The sequence below is a fragment of the Phascolarctos cinereus genome, unplaced genomic scaffold (genome assembly GCF_003287225.1).
Source record: "Phascolarctos cinereus isolate Bilbo 61053 unplaced genomic scaffold, phaCin_HiC Scaffold_4;HRSCAF=312, whole genome shotgun sequence".
NCBI classification, from domain to species: domain Eukaryota; kingdom Metazoa; phylum Chordata; class Mammalia; order Diprotodontia; family Phascolarctidae; genus Phascolarctos; species Phascolarctos cinereus.
The window spans coordinates 5,581,576-5,606,675 of NW_027555847.1; the positions used below are offsets into that span (position 1 = coordinate 5,581,576).

The 25,100-nt window shown below is 45.0% G+C and overlaps 1 protein-coding gene across 5 annotated transcripts in view; it reads right to left on the reverse strand.

Moving 5' to 3' along the window:
• Positions 1-6,833: 6,833 nt before the first annotated feature.
• HECW1 (HECT, C2 and WW domain containing E3 ubiquitin protein ligase 1) overlaps positions 6,834-25,100 on the reverse strand; it is a 317,358-nt gene continuing 299,091 nt past the window's right edge. For all 5 annotated transcript variants that reach the window (XM_078152039.1, XM_020964420.2, XM_020964419.2 and 2 more), the window contains 3 exons: positions 21,507-21,621; positions 19,747-19,945; positions 6,834-11,412 (listed from right to left, as the gene is read on the reverse strand). In XM_078152039.1, coding sequence (XP_078008165.1) covers positions 11,301-11,412; positions 19,747-19,945; positions 21,507-21,621 — 426 coding nt within the window. In that variant the 3' untranslated portion in view covers positions 6,834-11,300. The remainder of the gene's footprint in view (positions 11,413-19,746; positions 19,946-21,506; positions 21,622-25,100) is intronic.

Consider the following 25,100-nt stretch of genomic DNA (forward strand, 5'->3'; position numbering starts at 1 on the left):
CATGGGGCTTCCACTCGAGTGCCAGCACATCGTCCCTGCTCTAGCCTTGCATTCCTCCACTGGTTGCTTTGATCTCATGGATTGCCAGATCCGCTCGACACTGGTCGCTACCCCAGACTTCTGACCCATATAGCTGCTCATGCCATGCTAAACATGGTGCTGGGGGTGTGGGGCAAAGTCCTCCGACCACGCTGACTGGGTCTGCTCCACACTGACACTCTCCGGGCTCAGCTGGCCACTCAGCGCTGCTCTGTTCTCCTCCCTTCTTCTCTGCTTGGTGCTTTGGGATGCATCTCAAAGTGCCTCTTCCAAATCATGTCTCCTAAGGTGTCTCTGTCACCCTCTCACTCCTCTTTCTTCAACCTAAAAACTCAAGGCTAACAGTGGAGATGCTTGTGCTACGTCCTGAATGTAAGTGGGGACAACTCTGACTTCTCAAGCAAGGCATTGACATGGTCAGCTGTGGGAAGATTGATTTGGTGGCCCTGTGACAGCACATAGTAGGTGTATAATACATACTTATTAATTCATTAATTGGTTGCTCTACCTCTTTGCTGCCGCCCTTAGCTAGGTGTTTGAAGCCATCATTGAAGGCTGCACAACACAGTCCTTGTGGAAAAGAGGCCCGTTATCTCTGGTGCCAACACTGTCAAACTGCCCTCAACTGCTGCTGATGGACAGGGAGCCCAAGAAACCTGGGAAGATGAAAACATGGCCCCCCTAATGACCATGGGATTTTTCCATCTGACTTGCAGCTAAACTCTCCCATATGCATTGTCTCCTCCATCAGAATGTGAGCTCCGTGAGGGCAGGGACTGTCTTACTTTCTTTTTGGATCTCCAGTTCTTGGCACAGAGTAAGCACGTAGTAAATGCTTTTTGTCAATTCATTCACTCATTCATCCATTCATACAGAACTCAAAGTGAAGAAGGCAATCACTGTATCCTTAGCTGCCCCACTGAGCAGATGCTTAGGAGTTAGAAAGACTGAGGTCCAATGTGTCTTTATGCACAATTTTTATAAACCCTCCTCTCAGTGGCACCAGAATAGAAGGGTGAGGTAATAATAAAAGCTCACTTTTCTATAGTGCTAAAAGTAGATGTATGGGACAAACAGCTCAGCCTGACGGAGGAGACAGTAATAATAACTGACATCATCATCATCATAACAATAACAACTGCGGAGTGCTTTATACTCATTTGAGCCTTGCAAAACCCCAATGAGGGAGGGGCTCTAATTCTCTCCATTTTATAGATGAAGAAGTTGAAGCTCAGAGAGGTGACTTGCATAGATAGGATAAGTGTCAGAGGCGAAATTTGAGCATTCTCGGTTCTAGTCCGGCACTTCACTGGGCTTGAGTCAAGATCACCTGGGTTCAGATCTTTATAAGGAGAAAAGTAGCACCTGGGGTACCTGCCTCACAGGGTTTGTGAGGCTCCAAAGAGCTGATGTATATGAGTGATTTGTCAGCTATTTTCAGCATCACTTCTTCCATCTACTGAGCAGTCCGTTGTAAGCGCCTACCACATAGTGTATTTTCTTTCTTCATCAGTCCTCACCTTCTACACTTCCCCCACCCTGGTTCCTAGAGTTCCTCATGGGAACATATTTTCTCAATGTACCGTTTGACTCCATAGCTTCCTTTGACCTCTAATTATTTCTTTTGAATAAAGTATTTCCTTCCATTGTCCTATTCTAGCCATATTCTAGTCATGTACCGAATTTCCCCAATACCTCTCACAGTGCATTTCTTTCCTTACGTTGGCATCTCTAGGACGCTCAGATCTTCCATTCTGCTTTTGCTGTTCACTGCTCAAAGACGTCTGAGGCCATAAGCATTATCACTGTCTCCTGTCTTGAACGCTGTCTCCAGTAAATTAGTAGGCTTCTCTCCAGTGTTCTTCCTGCATCTTGCCCATCTCTCTCTGTGCTCTCTGGCTTGATGGGGGTATGTGAATGGTTTTCTCTTCCGCTATTCATTTTTAGTGTAAAGCTGTCTAAGATCCACAAGTCTTCAATATAATCTTCCTAACCTTCACTAGATGCTCTCCATTCTGACCAAATGTCTGCCCTGGCTTAGGGATCCAAATACTATTCTTTTTTGCTTTTTTAATTGCTGAGACCTAAATATACAATAAGAAAAAAAAAAGAAATATAAACTTAAATATTGAAACTTAAATACAAAATAAGAAGAAAAAAAAAGCATGTCATGTGCACAGCAGAACAAATACCATTCTTTCGCCATTTCTCAACTTCCCATATTCAAGTTTCTCCTCTTAAACTCCTCCTTTCCATTGATGACATTTCTAATCTTAGATGTCTATGCATTCACTCTCTTTAGTTTCTTGCTCAGAACTTCATTATTCTTAGAGATGCTTTTTGGGTTCCTTTTCATTGCTGCATCATTTGTCTCTGGAGGAATCACCAAAATGATCCCGAATCTTCAGTTTTGATGAGTCTCAGGAGTTTGTCCTGGGCGCACACCTAGGAAGGGAGCAACATCTTGGAGGTTGGTTAGAAGCAACTTCTAAGGCCCTAGGGTTAGGGACCTGCAGTAGTCCTTGGCCTTTACCCAGCTGACGTGGTTCATTGCTCTAGAAAAACCTGACCTTTTTTTTTTTCAATAGGGGGAGTAAGCTCCCAATTTTCGAATGGCTTAGTATCCTGGGAAAGTTGCTAATTATAGGCACATTTATGGTGTTGGAAATCCAACAGGTTTCTTAGAAAGTGAGTAAATAAAAAAGTACCCCAAATACAAACATAAATCATGAATGGACTAATTTAATGCTATTCATAAGAAGATCATAGAGTGCATTACGGAATGATTAAAACAGAATCTGCTAGCTGACTTCTAGCCACTGTTACTGAAGGATGTGAGATAAGCCTCATTAAGGCTTAACTCAGCTTTGTAATTCTGCTACTTAGCCAGCCATTCCATATTCACCTCAGTTAACATTCTATCATACAGCCAACCAGCCTGGATGGTCTTTCCAGTTGGCTCTGTCCTGGAAGTGTTTAAACAGTCTGATGCCGCCATAATCCTCCCTGACATCAGCCACTGCCACTTTGGAGGACTCCATCATGGTGGCCTTGCTGGTGGGAAATGTCAACATAGCAATTTCTCTATGTCTTTCACATGCATAAAGTATTACACTAACGACAAAACATATGAAAGAGGCAGAAGCAGCCAGGGGGCCCTTGTATGAGCTGTGTCAGTGGAGTCCCTTCTCCATATAGCAAGTGGTGGCCCTTACTGTCATTATGCCAGAGGTCAAGGGAAATGGTTCTTCTCCATCCTTTGATGAGATCGCATCTTGTCAGTGAGAGGACTACATCCAAGAAAGACCACCAGTTGGAAGCTGCTGCATCTTCTACCAGGTGTGACACCCCACATCATCAGCTTTTCTGGACCAGCCACCATTTAATAGACTGTCAGCGGATGAATTAATTCTTCCTCTGACCAGTCTTTAGTGACGTATTTCCTGGTGCTACCTTTGGATTTTCATCAGCCTTTGATGGAGTATAGTAATCTGCTTTTTCTCTGTAGGGCCTAGCTCAGGAATTCTTCATCTTTTTTTTTTGTTTGTTTGTTTTTCCTGGACCACTTTGACCATCTGGTGAAGTCTATGGACCCCTTCTCAGAATCAAGTTTTTAAATGTATAAAATAAAATACAGAGAATTCCAAAAGAAATCAATTATATTAAAATATGTTTATCAAAATGTGGACTTCAGGTTAAAGACCCTTGCTCCATCAGAACAACCTCAAACACATTGTAGACCCTCAGTAGTCCAATGGCCCTTCAGAAAGTCCTAGAATGTAGGCTGTATGAGCAACAGGTGAAGGAGCTTTGGATGATTGAGCTGCTGAAGAGAAGAGGGCCCACTTGGGGCCCAGGGTCCCATAGAAGGGTCCAAATTATGAAGGGCTGTCATGAAACAGGGATTAGATTTTTCTTCTTGGCTCTAAAGAACAGACCTGGGACAAACAGGTGGATGCTGTGAGGCAGCAAATTTAGGTTTTAGGTCAGGAAAGGCCTCCTAGGATTGGGGCCACCCCAAAGTGGAATGGGTTGCCTCTGAAGGGAATGGATAGGTTTCCCTTCACTGGAGCTCTCCAAGCAGAGGCTGGACCAGCTTGCTGCCTCATTCCCTTCCTGTTTTGAAATTCTGTAATTCTACATGGTTATCTCTTCCCTTTTCATGTCTTCTAGCTGCAGCCATGTATAACAGTGAACCCACTTTCCACTACTTCTTTATTTTTGGGAGGGGGTGGAGGGTGGGAGATAACCTAAGCCAAGCTGTACCTTACCTGGTCCTCCATCCATGTACCTGTAATGCTATCATCAGCCCTGTGCCTTCGGGATAAGAAGGGATAGCCATAGACTAGATTCTTTAAGCCAGTGTAGGTCTACATCAACCTGGCAAAGAAGAAATCAGAACGAAGCCCCAGCTCTGACCAAGGTCCCATTCAGTAAGAGAGAGTGGGATTGATTACAGGCTAGAGTATGCAATGGAGAACTCCCATCTGCAGGGCAGGCAGGCCTCAGGTGGGAAGAAAAGGCAGCTCTGGAAGGTACTTAGACATAATTTACTCCAAATCCTTATTTTACACATGAGGACAGTGATGCTTGGAGACAGGAAGTGGCTTGTGAGAGGTCACACGTGTATTCGTGGAAGAAGTGGGACTAAATCTCTGCAGACTCCATGATGGCCACAATTCTGGAGGCTGGTGCTCAGTTTCTAAGCTGTGCCTGGCCTCTGGCCTTCCCTGTTTCTCCCCTCACTCTTGGGTGGCTAACAGTCTCAGGCCTTCTTGAGCCTCTTTGGAACCTACAGATCTATTTCTCAAAGCAGTTACATAGAACGGCCTGTGTTTATACTTTCACTTTGGGGGCTTTTCCTGGATGTTTCATTGTGTGATGTCATCAGATTTGGTGTTTCCAGGATCTCATCTGAATGTCTGTCTAGGCCAATTCTCTAGGATTGCTTCAGAATGATTGGGGTTAAGGACTATCTCCTAAGAGACCCATCTCTCAGTGCTTTTTCCTCTCCACCACCTTCCCCTGCCCACACCCCAAATTCTGGGAGCCTAGAAGGATAATGGCTGCCAGGAAACATTAGGCATATTTCCTATTTCTGCCACACCAGGATTTCCATGAGTTTCTTGGTTCACCTCTTTTGACCACTTGACAAAGAACGCCAGACCATCTGTAAAGCTGACCGGTTGTCAGTAGTCTCATAAACATGGTGTTAAGGTAAGGACCCTTTTGTTCTCCATTTGCCATTAACCACAAGCTAGCCCCCACTGACCACCTGTCCAGCCCTGGGTAAACACCCAAGTCCTCTTCCTGAATTCTGTGGCCCAAGCGGACCTAAGGATTCAATCTCTTTTCTCCAGTCTTTTGCACTGGCTACCCTCATGCCTGGAATTCCCTCCTTCCCCATCTCAGTGTTTTAGACCCTCTTGTTTCTTTCCAAAGGCAGCTTACATATCATACCTTTTCCACTCAAAATGACCCTGTATTTATTTTGTATCCTCATATACTCATATAAGTACACTAGTAGAAGTCTGTTAGTCAGTCATCAATTACTAACTACTCACTGCTATGTGCCAGGCACTGTGTTAAATTCTGGGGATACAAGAAGGGGAAAGTCCATTCCCTCAAGGGAAGCTTCTTGAGGGCAGGGAATAGATTTCATTTTGACTCAGCACCTAGAACAGGCACAACATAGGCATTTAGCTAATCGCTTGTTTTATTGATTTCTGCGGTAGTAGGAAGTATGTGAGCTCACACACGTGAGCACTAGCATTGATCTCTTGCCAGCCACTGAGGTGAGGGGGAGAAGGGTAATTCAATCAGCACAAATAGGCATGAACACCATGGTGAGTGGGTGAGTGGGGAGGCAAGGTGGCTTCTTACCCTAATGCAGCTACCAACAGACAAGTGATGAGAGAGTCCCTATTTGCAAGTGGCAAGAGGAGGACGTAGCTGAAGCAATGGACCCATGGACCAGCTTTGGGAATGCTGACAGCCTCAGGAAAAGCCTCCATCGACCCATGGGCCCCTCCTTTCATTCATCCAAACTACCCAAAGGCCACCATGTTGGAAACCTTTCGGTTCACAATCAGGAGTCTACACCAGGTGCCATAACAAAGAGGTTTTATTGACATTCCTTTACGGTGATATGAGTGAATAGAAGGCAAAGACTGAGTATCAGCAAAATCAGCCCCAGAATAAGGACCTTTCCTGCCATTGACTAGTAGGAAGTCTTTTTTTCTTTTTCTTTCTTTCTTTCTTTCTTTCTTTCTTTCTTTCTTTCTTTCTTTTTCTTTCTTTCTTTCTTTCTTTCTTTCTTCTTTCTTTCTCTCTCTCCTCTCTCTCTCTCTCTCTCTCTCTCTCTCTCTCTCTCTCTCTCTCTCTTTCTTTCTTTCTTTCTTTCTTTCTTTCTTACAAAACCAGAGTCGACATTTCTTTTAGGTAAATTGGAAGCTGCAGGGAATTAGGCTAACGGCATACTAGCTAGTCTACCTATACACTATCTACACGTGCCTATTTTTCTACGGAAACAAAGGGACTGTGGGACTCACTAACAAGAAAATAACAATTTCTCTTTAGGACCTTATAATGACTGGAAAATTGGTCTCAGATTTTTTTTGACACAGTATTGCAATCAATCTCAAAAACTCCAAGGTCGGAAATTGTCCAAATTAAGGAGCATGTTTGTTATAGAAAGGTCTATTTGTTTGCTTCTGAAAGTGTTTTATCTTGCCTGGAAATGGGGACTGGTTATTGATGTGTTATAGGGAAAGGGTGAAAGTTCACACTGGAAAGAATGACCAAGACTTCTTTATTTTAGCGATTTTGTATCTGCAAAAATATAATTCAGTTCTGCATCTCCATCAATCTCCACTTCATCCCCCAACAATATCCGACATATGAACTCAGGACAAAGGATGACTTTGCAAACTCATTGATTTAGAATGGAAAGGATCTCCAAAATGATTTTGCTCAATGTCTTAAGAATTTTACAGATGAGGAAACTGAGGCCTAGAGAGAGTGATTGACTCACCCAAGGTCATAGAAGTCTTACATAACAAAGCTGGGATTTGAACTCAGGTTTTTTGACTCCAGACTCTTGTGTCCTTGCTACCATCCCACACTGTCTTTTGCTAAAGATACACCCTATGAGTTTGAATTGATTTCTCTTGTTCTTTCAGAAATCATTCTCCAGTTTGGCACGGGCATCTCCTCTGTATTTCAAAACCACCTTTTGGTGATATCCACTTGACCGTTAATTTATGTTAATATTTATGTGGTGTTGGTGGGGAGAGGGCTGGCTTTGCAGTTAGAAAGACCAGGGGCTTGAAGCCTGCCTGTTAGGACACATGTGGCCAGGCCAGGTGAGAGCTCCTCATGTGTAGGGGAAAAGCAACCTCCAAAACAAGCGGGGCCGGGGGGAGGGTCATTCTGAGTGTGACATTGAATCCTACATGTTAATATTGCAAAATAATTTAATTTGGGGCTTGGTTTTAGACAAGAGAAGCTGATTAAATAAACACCTGGGAAAGGGAGTCAGGAAAGGAAAAGGCTCTTTTTCCTTGGTCCGGTTTCAGTTCTAGGGTAGTTTACTTCAGGGCAGCCAGAAATGGACACAGCACCCCCCCAAAAAAAAATCTGGGCTTTTTAACTTTGTCATGAAGGAGGGCACACTTTGGGCAGGGCCCCTTAGCTGGGGCTAACTTGGGCAAGGAGGTGCCTTCAGTACCTAGCTGGGCTTGCACATCATCCCTGAGACTGTGAGGAAAGAGGAAGGGACTGGTGGCCCCATGGGAGACCTAGAATTCCTAGACCCCTTTGGCTCCATTCCAGATTCCGATGGTGCTTGGTTGGTCCAGCAGTTCAACTAGAGAAGAGGAAGTCAACACCAAAATCTAGGCTTCCTTCAGTCACACATACTTATTTCAAACCAATGATAAAGTACAAATTTAAATAAACCCCTGGTATTCTTGAGGTGGGAGGGGGTAGTTTTTTATTTATTTCTTCCTTTCTTCACTTTCTTTCCCACTTCTCTTTACTAAGGAGAAGTCTCTTGCTGATGAGGGAGGTGGCATGCTATGCTGGAAAGAACACTGGCTTTGGAATGAGGAGACCCAGGCTGTGGTCCTAATCCTGCTTTCCCTGGGTGGTCTTGGCAAGGCCTGCTCCTTCTCTGGACCTTGGTTTCCTCATCCCTAAAGTAAGTGGACTGCATAAGATGACCTTCAAGTGTCTCCTAGCTTTGAATCTGTGAGCTTGAGGTCTTTGGCCAAACTAAGACCAATCTGTTGGTCTCTTCACTTTGATTAGAAGACACCTAACCTTGTGGGTGGCTGAATCAGATTTGTTCCTGGGGACAAACTGAAGAATGGCCAATGATTCAGTTCAGGGGTGTCCTCTGCCCTGGCCTTGCTTCTTTCTCCTTCTGGCCCCAGGATCATGTTGTCAGCTAAACAAGGGTCCTGGGGAGGAGGCACAGGGGGACCCCTCCTCTTACTCCTCCTTTCTCCACAGCATTTTCTTGAGCATCCTCTTCACATCACAGGGGAGGATGTTGGGGGCATTCCCTGAGTCCCTTAGTCTGTGCACACCGAGCGGCAAGAGGGAGGGAGGCATTGGGTTCAATCCCACCCCCGCCTCTTCCTATCTATGGGATCTCAGGGAAGTCACCAGCTCTCTGGGCTTCAGTTTTCTTACCTGTAACATGGAAATGTGCACTCGGTGTACCTTCATGTACCTTCCAGCTCTGAATCTGTGAGCCTAGGTAGAAGGGAGTCTTTGTCCATGGAGAAGCTGCCAGTGAGAATAATTAATGAACGTCACGTTTGCTTTCTGTGTCATGTGGTCTGAGTGGGCCTGAGATGCCGTACAGCAGCTCATGTCCAGGTGAAAGGCAAGACCCAAGGGCTGGAGCAGATCTGTGCTCAAGGTCTCCTCAGCAAACCCCTCACTCTCTCTCTCTATGGGGAGGTCGAGGCTCATGATGAATCCATTTTGATACTTTGTCTTGCCAGCCAGTCTGTGCGGCTCTGAAGGGCAGATATGGTCTTATATCAGTGTGTATCCCTCTCAGTGCCCAGCACAAAGTGGATGATCAGTGAATGGATTTGTGGATGAATGAGTTTTGAGTTTTGCTAAGGTTCACAGATGTCCATTGTGGTGTTTCCCCAAGCCCAAACAGCCCCTACATTGAGACAGCTTGAACCCCAGAACACTCATACAGTGGCCTGGTTACCTCTGTTCTGATTTAATCAAAGCAAAGCTATGTGTTCAGAAACCCGTCAGGGCTTGTTTGTGACTGTTCAGATGCTGAAATACCTGGTATCTGAAGTCTCAGACCACCTGAAATACTCTCTCTGCAATCACACAGTTTGGCTTTTTTTTTCTTCTATAAAATATACTGAATTTAGATGAATAATGACAAATTTTCTATAATGTGTACATTCTGATTGAGAAATGTCAATATGGCAGCAAAGTAGGCTGGGAATTGTTCAGTAACCCCATGCAATTGTCCTCTTCAACGTTCCTCTAGAGCTTGGAGAGGAGCCCCAAAGGACTTGGTACTTAGACCCAGGATGGCATCCATGGCCAGGTTAAGCCCTTGCTTGGCTGCAAGTGACTTTGTCTCCTATTTGTTTCCTTGGGTTAGAGTTGGGATTAGAAAATGGTGGGAGTCAGAGTGAAGGTGAGAAAACAACAACCTGGCATTTTGACAGGTTGGCGTGGTAGCCACTTGTGCCTTTTTCCAGTGAAGGGAAACACTTTCATTTATGACACATTTCAGGAGCTATGGAGTAAAGGGGAACAAGAAGATTGGTGAACAACCACTCTAGTTGGGATTGTTCGAAAAGCTTCCAAACCAATCACTGCACAGAAATCCCTGTCATTAAGAAACTCAGCTTACTTTGGACCTCACCAATGATTTTCTGAACATGAACTTTCCTGACCTCTGTGGATGAAATGTTGAAAGGAACTGGCCCTTCACTTTGGTAGAACTTCACACACCACCGAGACAGTGCGGTTTGACTTCAGGGACATCACAACGTATGCCTAGCTCCGGAGAGGGGCCATGTTACCCTCAATGCCTAAGTGTCAGCACCATTCTCTACAGACTGGCCTCGCTGGGCTCTGCTCCTCGGGAGATTCAACTCTGAGCAGCTGGAGATTTGCACTTGATGAGAAAAGAAGACCCATGCCAATCCCCATCCCCCCAAACAAAAACAAAACAATATAGAAAAGTTAGCCCTGTTAGAGAAGCAATCCATGGTGTTGAGGAAACAATGGGATTGTCTAGACACTGTTCAATTTGGAAGAAGCACTGACCCTGGACAATCAAGAAACTGGTGGACAAGACCCGAAGGTATGAAAACAAGAGTGAAATGTTCATCTTCCCTTTCCCCTCATTGCATTCTCTCCAACCTTTGGGATGGGGAGTGGAGCCTGGTCCTTTATGCTATGCAGGAGAATCTCCCTCTTGGGCACGTGCACGTTTGTGCTTTTCACACAGTCAGCATCCCAGCAGCCCTCCCTCTCCAGATCCCCTCCCAATAACCTGCTGGGAAGTGCAAGTTCTGTTGGTCACCAGCAAACCACAGGCATCACCACTACGGGCATGCTTTGCATTGCATCACACATTTGTTGTTGGTTTGAGAATGTCTTATTTGCACCATGTGTTTGGGTCAGTTCCAGTGAAGGGGATGGATGCCACACAGGTGGGTCACGAGTTCAATGTATAAAAATGTCAGTTTGCCAAGAGCTGTCCCTTGGATGGATGGGGTATGCAGGGGGAAAGTAAGAAGAGGGAAACAGAACTGTTGGCCAGCTCCCACTCTCGAGCTGGATAGGAGGGCCTAGGACAAACAGACGGTGGCTCTGTCAGAAGGGATGGGCACAGGAAAGCTTGGAATGCTCAAGGTGCATTTTGTCTCTAATCAGTCTGGACGAAAGTAAACATTGATTAACATTTGGTCGAGTGTAGCATAACTTGCATTTGCATCATTAGTAATGGAAGTATGCAGAGAGACGCACACAGACCTCGATAGTGTTGTTTGTAAATATTGCATACGAGCTAGCAGTCCACTGAGAACCTGGAGAGGATGGAAGCCTGAAGGGGACGTTGGAGAAGAAGGCAGTCAGTTCTTCATGCACAGCTTTTGTCAATCCTGATTTGGTTTGGAAACAAAATCATGAGATGCCCAAATTATGGAAAGGGGGTTAGAGAGGGTGATGTCAGTGGCCGGGGCAGGAGCACTCCCCTCTCCTCACTCCAGACCAAAGGTGCTGGTCTCTTCAACGGCGGTCAGTAGTTTCTCGTACAACATGGAGTAGGAGGGGTATGGTGGAAGATCCAAGCGATTGAAACACGTGTGTGCTCTGAATGGGGAAAGGGAAGGAAAAAAAAAGTAATGAGAGGTTTGCTTTCAGAGACAAATCAGTTCGGGGATCACTAAAATCAAGGCTGAAAAGAAAAATCCTGTAGGGCCAGGGTCTTGTAGACCCAGCAACCCAGTCTTCTCCACAGGAAGAGATTGAAGAAATGAGCAGGGTAAGCAGGAAATAGATGGTCTGCAATCATGCATTTTATCTCTATTCTTTTAAATGATTTATTCTTACAGAAAACCAGCCCCCCAAAAAAGACTGACCGGTTTTAAACCTCTATTCCAGATCCCTGAACTATTCTGCAAATACAAATAATCCTTATGCCTTTATTTGGTAAGGACTTGAGGCCCAGAGAAGTCTTAAGAAGGAAACCAGAAGGATTCATATTCAAGGTTCACACTATTGTTCCTAAAAAAAAAAACCAACCAGTGGCCAGAATTGGAATCCCCAAAGATCTCAGTGGGTTAGAGTATCACAGAGTTAGAGCTGGATGGCCTTGGAGACCATCAGGTCTTACCACCTCTCCTCATTTTTTAGATGAGAAAACTGAGTCACAGAGAGGAACCTTCTCCTACAGCTTCTGAATGTCAGAGGTGGGATTCAGTTTCAGGTTTTGTGGCTTTAAGTCCAGCCACTAGCTGCCTCATGGATGCACCTAATCTCCCTCTAGTAGCAATAAATGGAAAGTGCTACATTTAAGGTTTTTTTTTTCTCTACTAACTCCTCTGCTTTACTTCTACCCACTACCTTGCCCTCCTATTACTTCACCTACCTCCCTCCAGCAATCCCTTCCTCATCCTCCCCTTCCCATAAATCAGAACACCCTTTTGTACACCCCTTTCACTTATTCCCTCACCCTCCCCTCCCTTATCTTCCCAAGAATCCCTCCCTTATCCTCCCATTCCCCTAAATCTAAAACCCCTTCTATATCCCCCTTTTAACCTATTCCTTTACCCTCACCTCTAAAAATCCCTCCTTTCCCCTTAGAGTTTTATTTCTTTGTAAATTTTAGAAGACTTTCATATTCTTTTAAATGTATATGCATTTTTCCCTTTCGAACCCATTCCCGATGAAAGTAGGTTTCCAGAACTAACAGCACCCCCAATCCCATCTAATTCCTCTGTATTGATCTTTCCTCTCGCACCTCATTTGTTATAAGATAATTACTCTTTTAGCTGTTTTTGAACACTTTACTTTTTGAAGTCATATTATACTCAGGTCTGCCTCTAGCTTTCTTATAAGCTACCTAATTACTAATAACAATCTTAGACATAGGTTTTACATTTTCCATCCATAAAAGGTAAACATTCTATCCTTATTGAGTCCCTTATAATTGGTCATTGGTATGTACCTTATATATCTCTTGGCTCTTGTATGTCAACTCTTCTATTAAGTTCATTTTTTTTAAAATAAAGTCCTGAAAGTCTGACAATTCACTCAATGTCCATTTTTTTTTCATTCAGAATTATGCTTAGCTCTGCTGGGTGTGATATTTCTGGCCAAAAGCCCAGTTCTTTTGCTCTTCGATATATGGTGTTCCAAGACCTGTGATCTTCTAGTGTAGACACTGCTAGGTCTCATGTGATTCTAATTGTGGTGCCACCATATGTAAATTGTTTTTTTCTTGTTGTTCATAATACTTTGTCCTTGAGCTGGGGGTTTCAGAATTTGATTATAATATTCCTGTGAGTTTGCCTTGTAGGATTTCTTTCAGGTGGTGATCGGTGGATTTTTTTCTGTTTCTATTCTCTCCTCTTGTTCTAATGTTTCAGGACAATTTTCTTTAATTTAATTATTTCCTGTATTGTATCAAGATTCTTTTTTTGATCACAACTTTTAGGTAGTCCCATTATTCTTACATTTTCTCTTCTTCATCTGTTCTCCAGATCAGTTGTTTTTCTTATGAGATGTTTCACATTTTCTTCAATTTTTTTCATTCTCTCTCTCTCTCTCTCTCTCTCTCTCGATATATATCTATATCTATACACCTATATTTCTATCTGTATCTATATCCATATTCCTCTCTCTCTCTCTCTCTCTCTCTCTCTCTCTCTCTCTCTCTCTCTCTCTCTCTCTCTCTTTTCTCTCATCTTTGCTGGCTTCCCCTTGCCCAATCCTGATTTTCAAGGAGTCATTTTCTTCCTTAACATTCTGGATCTCCTTTTCTAATTGGTCAACTTTCTTTTCATAATCTTCTTGTTTGTCTTGGATTGTTCTTATTTTTCTTTTTGGTTTTTCCTACATCTCTCTCATCTGATTTTTAAGGTCTTTTTAAAGTTCTTCAATGGGTTCTTTTGGGGCAGGTGACCATTTGACATTACTCTTTGGGGTAGAAGAGGATTTCTTTGTTTCAGTGTCCTCTGAAGATGAACTCTGATCTTCTCTATTCCCATAGTAGCTCTCTGTGGTTGGATTCTTTCTCTTTTGACTGTGCATTTTTTTTTGTAATAGTTTAGTTTTTATAATCACATCTCATCCTGATGGGAGATGGTGCCTCTGATCCTCTTCAGTTCTCCCTGCTGACCTTGAATTCAAACCAGGACCTCCAGCCTCCTGTAAGTGCCCGCAGCAGAGGCATCCCTGCCCCACTGCTTCTGCACTCATGGGCGTGTACTGGTTCCTTTCCGCTCTCCCACTATGTCTCATCTCCACAGCACAGCTGGGTCTGGCGTTTCTGGTCAGCAGAGGTTCCCTAGATCCTCCCCAGCTCAGACGCCCAACTCCCCTCACTGTCCCGGGTGAAAGTACCTGGGAAGGTGGGGCAGTGGCAGCCTCCCAAACCAGCTAACCCCAGGGCCTGCTGCTTGTTCTTTAAGCAGCTTGTCACTTAAAGCAGACCCTAGCCTACAGGTGTTTTATTCTTCACTGGGAGGAAATCTCATCCTGGGATTTTTCTTCAGATCTTTTCTGATTGTCCCAGTAGGACCCCCATTCTGTCCCTACTCTTATTTATTTTCACTGCTCTATGTTTGCCCTGAGGCACTATTTATCTCTTTTGTGGAGGAAAAATCTCCAGAGCTTGAAATTTTCTGACCTACTCGGCCATCTTCCTAGAATCCTCTCCTACATTTAAGATTTTAAAAATCAACTGTATGTAACTATAGAATAGAGTTTCTGTCACTAGACACAGTTCATATGAAAGAAGTCTGGGAGTCTTAGTAGACCACAGCCTCAATAGGTACCAGTTACGTGACATAGCAGAGAGGGAGAGAACAAGCATTTATTAAGCACCTACTATGTGCTAGGCACTGTGCTAAGTGCTTTACAAAATGGTCTTTGACATGGGACTTCAGGGAACACGGCAAGACCATGTTCCTGGAATACAAGGGTGGGTGCCTCTGGAATTCCTAGAGAAACAACAAAAAGAATTCCCAGAGAAATACAAAAAGAAGCAAAGCTACAATGAATCCTCATAAGATATTAAAAAAAACCCCAACACTCAAAGACATTAATAATGAGCACATTATTCTGTCTTCTCTGACCCAAAACAACCATTATCAATCAATAAGCATTTATTAAGTATCTACTGTGTACCAGGCTCTGTGCTAAGTGCTAGGAATACAAAGCATAGTAAAAGTATGTATAGATCTCTCCCTCTCTCTCCCTCTTTCTCCCTCCCTCTCTCTCTCTCTCTCTCTCTCTCTCTCTCCCCCTCTCTCTCTCCCCCTCTCCCTCTCCTCTCTGTCTCTCTGTCTCTCTCCCCCCCCTCTGTCCTCTCTCTCCCCCCCTCCCTCCCTCTCTCCTTCCCACCCTCTCTCCTCTCAAGGAGTTCACAGTCTAATGGGGGTCATCACCCCCCCCCCCTCCAACAACGCTGTCTGTGGGGACAAGGATGCATGAAAACCTCATCATTTCAGCACTATTCCCAGCTCTCCTGGCCAGAGTGTTTCCCTGGTTCACTCTGTTTGGCCTTCCTGGCTTGGAATCCTTGTCACCATTGCATATTCCATAATGTCCTTATTCCTTCTGCTAAACTGTTACTTTTATTCTTCCCATTAAACTTGGCTTGACCCAGACTGGCATTCTGTTTACTGGCTCAGAATATAACACAGACCCTGGTCTGGGATGGGGGCAGGTTGTGTCACTCCCTGGGGGGCTCTGTTCATTGCTCCTGTTTGCTAGCATACCTCAGCCTCCTCCTGGAAGGAGGATCTCCAGATCTCACCAAGATTACCAGGGAACATAAAACTACTTTGTAATGAGTGTGCTCAGGCATGCCCCATGTTCCTTTGTAAGGTGGAGTTCTCCAGAAAAGGGATACATTCCCTTTGCCTTTGCTTGGCTTCCTCCCACTGATGAGGCCTTTGTTTAGGGATTATTTCACAGACCTGTACTCTGCCCTTGGCCTTGACCTTTAAAAGTGAGGTCAGACAGAGGGAGTCACATAGGAGCAGAAAGAAGAATTTCTTTAACTGATTATAGGCTCAGGGATGGATGCTTTGCAGTGACCATTCTCAAATAAAGCCTGTTCTCATCCTTGTTTTGTTAACCTGAGTGCTTGCAGGGGATCTGAGGCACTTTTTATATGAGAGCCAAATGGGTGAAAGAACCGAATGGGTGAGAGCAAAAGGGGCCTTACTGAGATCTTTGAGAGAAGCCCCAAGATTTGCCCCAGTTGGTCTATGTTGGGGGCTGGAGTGAGGGGCCACAGACCACAGGTGGAGATTATCACTGTAAGGAGGAGGCAGGCCGGAGCCTAGAGGTTCACTAAGCTGCAGGAATGCCCCTTGGGGAAGGGACCCCAGGGCTGTGCAGTGACTGGAAGTCTCCTAAGGGGTGGTGGATCTATCTCTTCCCCAAGAGCTTTGGGTTTGGGACTCCTAAGGACCAGGATGGGAGGGTCATCGACGCTATTGGAGGAGCTTCCCAGTCACACGGTATTCAGGAAGGAAGATAGGAACGAGTGTTTATTAAGTGCCTACCACATGCCAGGCTCTGTGCCAAGCGCTTTGACAAATGTCATCTCATCTGATCCTCACAACAACTCTGGAGGTCAGCGCTATTACTGCCCCCACTGTACAGGTGAGGAAATGGAGGCAGAGAGAGGTGAGTGACTTGCTCAAGGTCACACAGCCAGTAACTGTCTGAGGTTGGATTCACACTCAGGCTGAGCGCCTTGCGCGCTGTGACCCAGCTGTCTCTAGTGACCTCAGGTTGAACCTGGTGGCCTCTAAGGTCCCTTCTGGCTCTGACTCTATAATGCTGCGCTCTCATCTTCCCAAACAGCTGCTCAGGTGTAAGTCTGTGGCTGTGGAAACACGCACACCCTTGGACTAAGCAGTGCCACTGCTAGGCTTTTTATCCCAAAGAGAGGAAAAAAAGGAAGAGGACAAACACGCACAAGAACATTCCTAGCAGCGCTCCCTGTGGCTGCAAAGGACTGGGAGCTGAGGGCATGCCCATCGCCTGGCGAATGGCTGCGTGATAGAGGCTCGTCCTCTGTTCTGGAGGACCACGACATCAGGGAGGTGACGACACGGCTGTGCACGGTCGCCAGCCGCACTCTCTCCTCCAGAGCCGTCTCGGTGCAGTGGCCAGATAGCCGTCAGGATGACTGGAGGTGGCCCAGGATGCAATGGGAGACCTTGGCCCTTTTAACCTAAGGTCTTCTAAGGTTCTCCTTTTGAGTGAGGCAATGCCCGTTCAGTGAATGGGCCTCTATAAGAAGTGAGTCAAGGCTGTAGGGGATAGAGCCCTGGCTCTGGAGTCAGGAGGACCTGAGTTCAAATATGGCCTCAGACACGTAACACTAGCTGTGTGACTCTGGGCAAGCCACTGAACCCTAATTGCCGCATGGGAAAAAAAAGAGAGTCAAGAGATAGCCCCTTTATAAACAAAAACAAAAACAAAAACAAAAAAACTAGGAGGGGAAGACCCTCAGGGTTGCTGGCCTAAAGAGAAACATTTTCTATTTACATTCACCCTGAGCGCAGAGGGCCCAAAAAATAGACATTAAGTGGTGCTTGGGCAGGGACTCATTGTTGTCCAATCTGTGAGCTCCAGAGTGAATTGGGTTTAAGTCTTGGTCTTGGAGAGAGAGATCTAGCCAGTAAGCCCCAAGTTAAGTAGGAAGCTTTCGGCCATCAAAATTTACCCTCCTTAGGGCAGAACACCCTTGGGTAAGGGCATGATACCTGAGGAGAGGGGAGAGGAGGAGAGGAGGGGAGGGGAGGGGAGGGAGGAGTTGGCCAAATGGAAGTGGCCAGCGGGGTCACCATTCAGGCAGCTCGGGACTACTTACAGGTTGTAGTTTGTCGTTCATTCTCAAAGAGGACCAGGACATCAGGGAGATGATGACATGACTTGCGATTGAATTTGATTTGAGTGAGGAAGGGCTGTGCACGGTCACTAGCTTCACTTCCCAAGTCGTAGCGTATGAATGTAATGGAATAATACTATTGTGCTATAAGAAATGATGAGCAAGATGGTTTCTGAAAAACCTGACAAGAGTCACATGAACTGATGCAAAGTGAAGTGACTAGAACCAGGAGGATGCTGCACATAGTAAAAGTGATATTGTTCACTGAAGAACTGTAAATGACTTAGCTCTTCTCAGGAAGACAACGATCTGAGGGACTTATGATGAAAAACAGTGCCTGATGGAGTCAGAAGCAGAGTGAAGCACATTTTTTCTTTACTTTGTTTTTCTTGGTTTGTTTTTTTTTTTTTTGTCTGTGTTTTCTTTCACAACATGACCTACTTGGCAATATGTTTTGCATGACTGCACATGTATAACCTGTGTTAAATTGCTTGCCTTCCTGTTGCAGGGGGAGGGGAGGGAGGGAGGAAGAGAATTTGGAGCTCAAAATTTGAAAAAACAGCATGCTAAAATTGTTTTTACATGTAATTGGGGGAAAATAAAATATTAAATTTAAAGAATAGATATAAGCCCCTGCAGCCACATGACACAGAGGATCCAAGCTGTTCCATCTGGAGAAGCATCGAAGGATTTTATATGTTTGAGGCAGAGAAACTTAGAACCTGGAATCAAGTTGGACAGTGCCCTCACCCTGTGGACTTTAAATAGCCTCTGTCTGCCTGCCCTACCTGGAGCACAGCCCATAAGCAATCACAGATGTAGACAAGTGAAGAAACCTCAGCTGGGGCACACCTGTCATTTTCAGGAAGGACTCCCTGAGGCTACTTGACAAGCTCAGTGCTGTTCTGATGGCTCTGGACATGGTTGTTTTTTAATTTTTTAAAAAAATTTTACTATATCTACTGTTTCTTTCAGGCAGCTAGGTAGTGTAGTGAATAGAATGCTGGGCTTGGTGTCAGAAAGACCTGAGTTCAAATGTGATCTCAGATACTTACTATCTATGTGATCCTAGGCAAATCACTTAACTCTGCCTCAGTTTCCTCATCTGTAAAATGAGCCGGAGAAGGAAATGGCAAACCATTTTGGTATCTTTGCCAAGAAAACCCCAAAAGGGGTCATGAAGAGTCAGATACAACTGAAAAATGACTTAACAACAACTGTTCCTTTAACTTTTAATTCCCTATGGATCCTGTTAATAGTTATTATAGAGTGGTCAATACCAATTAGAGTTGGCTGTGTGACCCTGGGCAAGTCATTCCACCTCCAGGCCCAGGCGACTTTGTAAGACAATGGATTTCAGAATACTTAGCAGTCAGCCTAAGTGGAAGGAACTTCCTCCACATAGGTGCCTGACAACAGAAGTTCCAAATCAAGCCAGAACTGTCAGCCCCTGGTTATCTATGTTAAAATCGCCCAAGGAAGCTGGGGAGTTCCAGAGAGTAGGTCCTACAAACAATTTCTGTTTGACTCTGGAAGTCAAGGAATGCCTTTCTCCTCACCAACTGGACATTCGTATGGCTGTAAATACATTCCCTTTGGTCTGCACAGCTTCCCATGATGCTCAAACATCTCAGCTGGAGGAAGGCCCAATTACTTCTTGGTGCTTGAGCCTCCTCAGCTCAGACAGTCCTTAGGGGACACTGCTGGGGATTTCCCCTTTATCCCTCAGCCTTGGTAGAGGAGGGGAGGTATCTGCCTGTCCCAGCTGCCCCACCCTCCAAACCAGACCACAGAGACCATATCCATTGAGGCACAAGGGAAGGTAATGGGCATCCAAGGAAATGACAAAGATGAATAGACATGGATTCTGGCATTCAGGAACCCTCTCCTCTCTCCTCCTCCTCCCTTCTTCCTTCCTTCCTTTCCTTTCCTTCCTTCCTTCTTCCTTCCTTCCTTCCTTCCTTCCTTCCTTCCTTCCTTCCTTCCTTCCTTCCTTCCTTCCTTCCTTCCTTCCTTCCTTCCTTCCTTCCACTATTGGCTTGCCCACCACTTACAGAATTCCTTCTTACTTGGGAAGGGAGGTTATTTTCCCCCATTTCTCAATACAGAAGCGACGGAGCCCATTGCTCCCACGGAGAGCAGCGAAGCCCTCGTAGGGTACACTTGAGGTTCCAGTAACAAACTGAAGTAATCTTAGCCTTTGTTCATTGTTAAACCTCTCCACTGCTGCCCAGAACCACCGGATTACGATATGCCCATCATGGTAACCTAAAGTTGGAAGGAGAGGTGAAGACGGTCAGAGAGTGAGAGAGACAGAGATGGAGAGCAACAAAGAGGGACATAGAGGAAAAAAGACAGAGAAGAAGAGAGAAACAGAGACAGAGAGAGACAGAGAAAAGGGAGGGAGGAAGGAGAGAGAGACAGACAGAGAGACAGACAGAGAGAAGCTTTGTGTTTGACACAGAACACATAAATAAAGCCTCATAGGACTGTCCCTTTAACTCTTTTTGCCTCCAAAAAAAAAAAAGAAAAGAAAAGCCTTGATGCCCACCTTTAGCATAGCGGTGACCCAGGATATAATACACTATGTCACTGGAACACAAACAGCTCAGATGGGCTGTACTGAGCTAGCCACACTTCAAGGACTATGAACACCTCTCTCCATCTGGTCTAAGGTCCAACCTGTTAAGTCCCCATAAGATCATCACCAACCCACTAGTGGATAAGAGATGGTGCATCTGCCCATGGGTTTTGTCCAGTTATCCAGTGTGAGCAGGGATTAGTGGTGGCTTCAAAGGTTTCAGAGAAGCTGTAAAAGTTTTCAACAGATAACAAATAAAGAACACTTTCCCTCCTAAGTGCATGAATGAGGTGTGTGCATGTGCATGTCCCTTTGGGAGGGGGCAGCCTCTCCAAGGCACATTCTAGCTAGAAAATCAGGAGGGGAAAGGTTGTGAGTTGAATCCCAGGTAATTAGGATCATCTGTTTAGAACTGGGAAAGGTGTTAGAAGTTATCATCAACATCAGCATCACTAGCATTTACACAGCGCTTTAAGGTTTTCAGAGTGCTTTACTGATATGTCATTTGGTCCTCATAATCATCCTGGGAGATACGTGCTGTTATTGTTATTATTATTATTCTTAATGCACAACTGAGGAAACTCAGGTAGATAGAATTTAAATGACTTGCACAGGGTCACATAGCAAGTAACTATTTGAAGCTGGATTTGAACTCAGGACTTCCTGACTTCAAGTCATTATGCTCTAATCACTGTGGGCCTAATTAACTATTCAGTTCAAATTCCTCATTTTCCAGATGAGGAAATGAGTCCAGAACCAGAAAGTTAGGGACCTGCCCAAGATCACACAAAGCAGTAATTGGCAGAGTCAGGAGTTGAACACAGGTCCCAGACTGCCAAATTCTATGAGCCCAAGTAGCCTCCTTAGGTCAGAGTTATTTAACTTCTTTGTACAGCTCATTGTGGGGGCTAGCCTGGGATGGGCTGGAAAGCATTTAACAAAAAAGGGGAAAAATGCATTCACAACCTGCTCTTAGATTAGCCCTCTTTATTAACATTCCCTCCATCACTTTCTTGAGTCTAGACAATCAATCACACCCCGGTGATGCCTATTCCCTAGGTGTAAATGCCGGACACTGGTAATTTAACGATTGGCTCCAGCCCACGCCTGGTGGCAGCCCCGGCTGCCGGGTCACCTGGATCCCCAGTCGCCCCTGTCCCCTGTCACTTAGCACCCCATCACCTCGCTCCCCGGTCACCTCGCTCCCCGGTCACCTCCTTCACGTCCCCCCCCCCCCCCGCCACCTACCCCCTCGGTACTCCGTGTTGTTGCGCCAGTCGTTCAGGTCTATCTCCGCAGTGCCAGCGATGACCAGCTCCAGCTCCCTGGCATCAAAGACGGAGACAAGTCTTGAGTCCACAACCTGAAACACAAAGAGTCCGCCACATCGCCCAGAGCTCCGGAGCCTGCCGCTGCCCCCACCAGTGCCTTCCCTGGCACACGCTGCATAGCTTGTATTAAGAGGGGTGTTTACACGTGGGAGAACGGAAGCTTCTTGAGGGCAGGGCCATGTTTCTGCTCTCCTTGGTATCCTCGGTGCTTAGCCCCGTATCTGGCACACATTTAATAAACATTTGCTGACTGTCTGCCTTCCTGTGGCCAGGGGCCTTCTGGAGAAGCAGCTCGGGCCGGGAGCACGTGCCTTGGGCTTCCTTAGCCTCCAGGCCCTGGCTGAAAGCGACAGTTTAGAAGTGAGCTCTGCCCAGGAGCGAGCCTCCTACAAGCAGTGGCCAGGAACGGTGGGCTTTGCCTTTTTATTACGATGGATGTGTTGTGTTTATTCTGCATTGGAGCGAGCCGCTAATAAACTGTACAATCAAAGTTAGCTTTGATGTCCTGGGAGAGACTAAAATGGGAACAAAATGCACGTTGGCCTGGAACTTCGAAGAAACCATTTCAAATGGACCCAGCCGGCCAAGGCAGCCCCGCTGCCCCTCGCCCACCCTGCCAGTGGAGGCCCCTGTAGAGCCGAGATGCTCACGTCAACCCTCACAAAGGTGTTCTCCATGGTCTGAAGCTGTCTGGCAGCTTGGCCCGAGGGCTCAGAGTGCTGGGGCTCGTGTGAGTGGGAGCTGGGAGGAATGTGGCCTCTCCCCCACAAAGTAACCTTGCTCTCCTCCATGTATCTTCACTCTCGATGCCAGGGCAGCTGGAGATGCGCTCCTGGAGACTCCAGGTGGAGAGAGAGTCCTGTGATTTCCATTTGAAACAAGGTTATACATTAACTTATGCAGCTCCAGGAACAGTTTGCTTCAGCTCTGGTATGAGTAAGCCAGGCCCTGGTAGGCTGTCCTGGGAACTTCTGTGGCTTCTCTTAGAGAATGGGCTCAGGATTCCAAGCATCTGTTTGTTACAAACAAACCTCAGGAATGCAACCAAGCCATTCCTGGGCTAGCAACTGTCTTGACTGCAAAGCTGCAGCTAGGTACGGGTGATGGGAGCTTCGCTAGAGGGCAACAACATTACTCATTCCTTTGGTTCAACTGAATTTGGAAAGTTATTTCCAGTATTATTTTTTCATAAGAAACCACAAGCTGATTTGAGGGCACTTTGGGGCTAGTTTTGGCTCTACCTACCTCTCTGTAACACTGAAGATAACGTACCCTGTTTCCTGCCTCTCCTGCCTCATGATGTCTCTGAGTAATTCTGGGCACAAGCTGAATTCCGTTTTTGGAGAAGTCCAAGTAAAACCACCTGGATGAAGGTCCAGGTAGTCAAAGTCCTTCAGACCCCATTGTGGGCATCACATGGCATTGTTGTCAAAGCACTAAGAATCACCTTCTCACTTGGGGTGCGTTGTCTCTCACCAAAAACTCGTTTTCTGGTACTTGTAGCGGTACATTGGAAACCGCATCAGGCTCCATGTGACTGACCAAGGTCATCCCTCAGGGAGCAGAGTTCTGGGGATTAGTCCCCTGGGAGCCAGGCCACCATCCTCCCACCAGCAGGCAGATGTGAGCAGCACCCAGTCATCTGGGCAATAATGGCAGCTTTCAGTCCCCACTCAGAGTAAAATCCCAAAGGAAAAAACTCAAATATTCAGAAAAGGATTTCCAGGCATGTTGACCTGTCAAAACACCATCCATTTATTTATTTATTTTTTAAAGAGAGGCATTCTACAAGGGGAGGTCAGCTGAGACCCAATAGAAACCAGTTAATTCCATACCTGTGCCTGGCACAGAATAAGTCTACAAAAAAACCAAACCGTGGCCTGTGAGAGTTTTCTCCACCCTACACACCACTCATTTTCACAGTCTGAATTCAGAAGAATTTCACCTGGACAAGTTTTTCCAAGCAATTAGATTCCAGGGAGCTTCTTTCCCCACTAGCTTTGCAAATGTCACTTGCATAAGGAGATTCCCTTAGCGATGAGTAAATCTCTCATTCACTGGCCTTGAGGAGCAGGAGATCATGGCTCTGGCAGCCATCAACCTCCTGCCACTGCAAGCCGACGTCTTGTCTTTTTTAAAAATTTTATTAATTTATTTTGATTTATCAATAATCACTTCCATATGCTTTTGAGTTGAAAATTTTTCTCCCCCTTCCTCCCCCCCACCCTCCCCAAGATGGAGCACAATATGATATAGGCTTTACATTTACATACCCATTAAACATATTTTCACATTAGTGAAGTTGTAAGTAAAAATCAAAACCAATGGGAGATGAAACAAAACTCAACAGAAGGTAAAAATAAGTGATATTGATTCGACTTCCATAGTTCTTTCTTTGGATTTTCCATCCCAAGGCCTCTGGAATTGTCCTAAATCCTTGTAATGCTGAGAAAGGTTCAGTTTAACAATATTAGTCATTGCATAAAGTGGCTGTTATTGTGTACAAAGTCCTCTTGGTTCTCACTTCACTCAGCATCAGACCATATAAGTCTTTCCAGGTTTTTCTGAAGTCAGCCTGTTCATCATTTCTTATAGCACAATAGTATTCCATTACATTCATATACCACAACTTGCTCAGCCATTCCCCAATTGATGGGCATCCTCTCAATTTCCAATTCTTTGCCACCACAAAAAGAGCTGCTATGAATATTTTTGTACATGTGGGTCCTTTTCCCATTTGTTTGATCTCTTTGGGATATAGCCCTAGAAGTGCTATTGCTGGATCAAAGGGTATGCACATTTTTGTAGCCCTTTGGGCATAGTTCCAAATTGTTCTCCAAAATGGTTGGATCATTTCACAACTCCACCAACAATGTATTAGTGTTCCAATTTTCCCACATCTTCTCCAACATTTATCATTTTCCTGTTTTGTCATGTTGGCCAATCTGATAGGTGTGATGTGGTACCTCAGAGTTGTTTTGATTTGCATTTCTCTAATCAATAACGATTTAGAGCATTTTTTCATATGACTATAGATGGCTTTAATTTCTTCATCTGAGAACTGTCTGTTCATATCCTTTGACCATTTATCAATTGGGGAATGGCTTGTGTTCTTATAAATTTGTCTTAATTCTCTATATATTTTAGAAATGAGGCCTTTATCAGAGAGACTGGTTGTAAAAATTCTTTCCCAATTTTCTACCTTCCTTCTAATCTTAGTTGCATTGGCTTTGTTTGTGCAAAAACTTTTCAATTTAATGTAATCAAAATTATCCATTTTGCTTTTCATAATGTTCTCTATCTCCTGTTTGGTCATGAATTCTTCTGTTCTCCATAGATCTGATAGGTAAACTATTCCTTGTTCTCCCAGTTTACTTATGGTATCAGCCTTTATATCTAAGTCATGAACCCATTTTGACTTTATTTTGGTATATGGTGTGAGATTTGGGTCTATGCCTAGTTTCTGCCATACTCTTTTCCAGTTTTCCCAGCAGTTTTTTTCAAAGAGTGG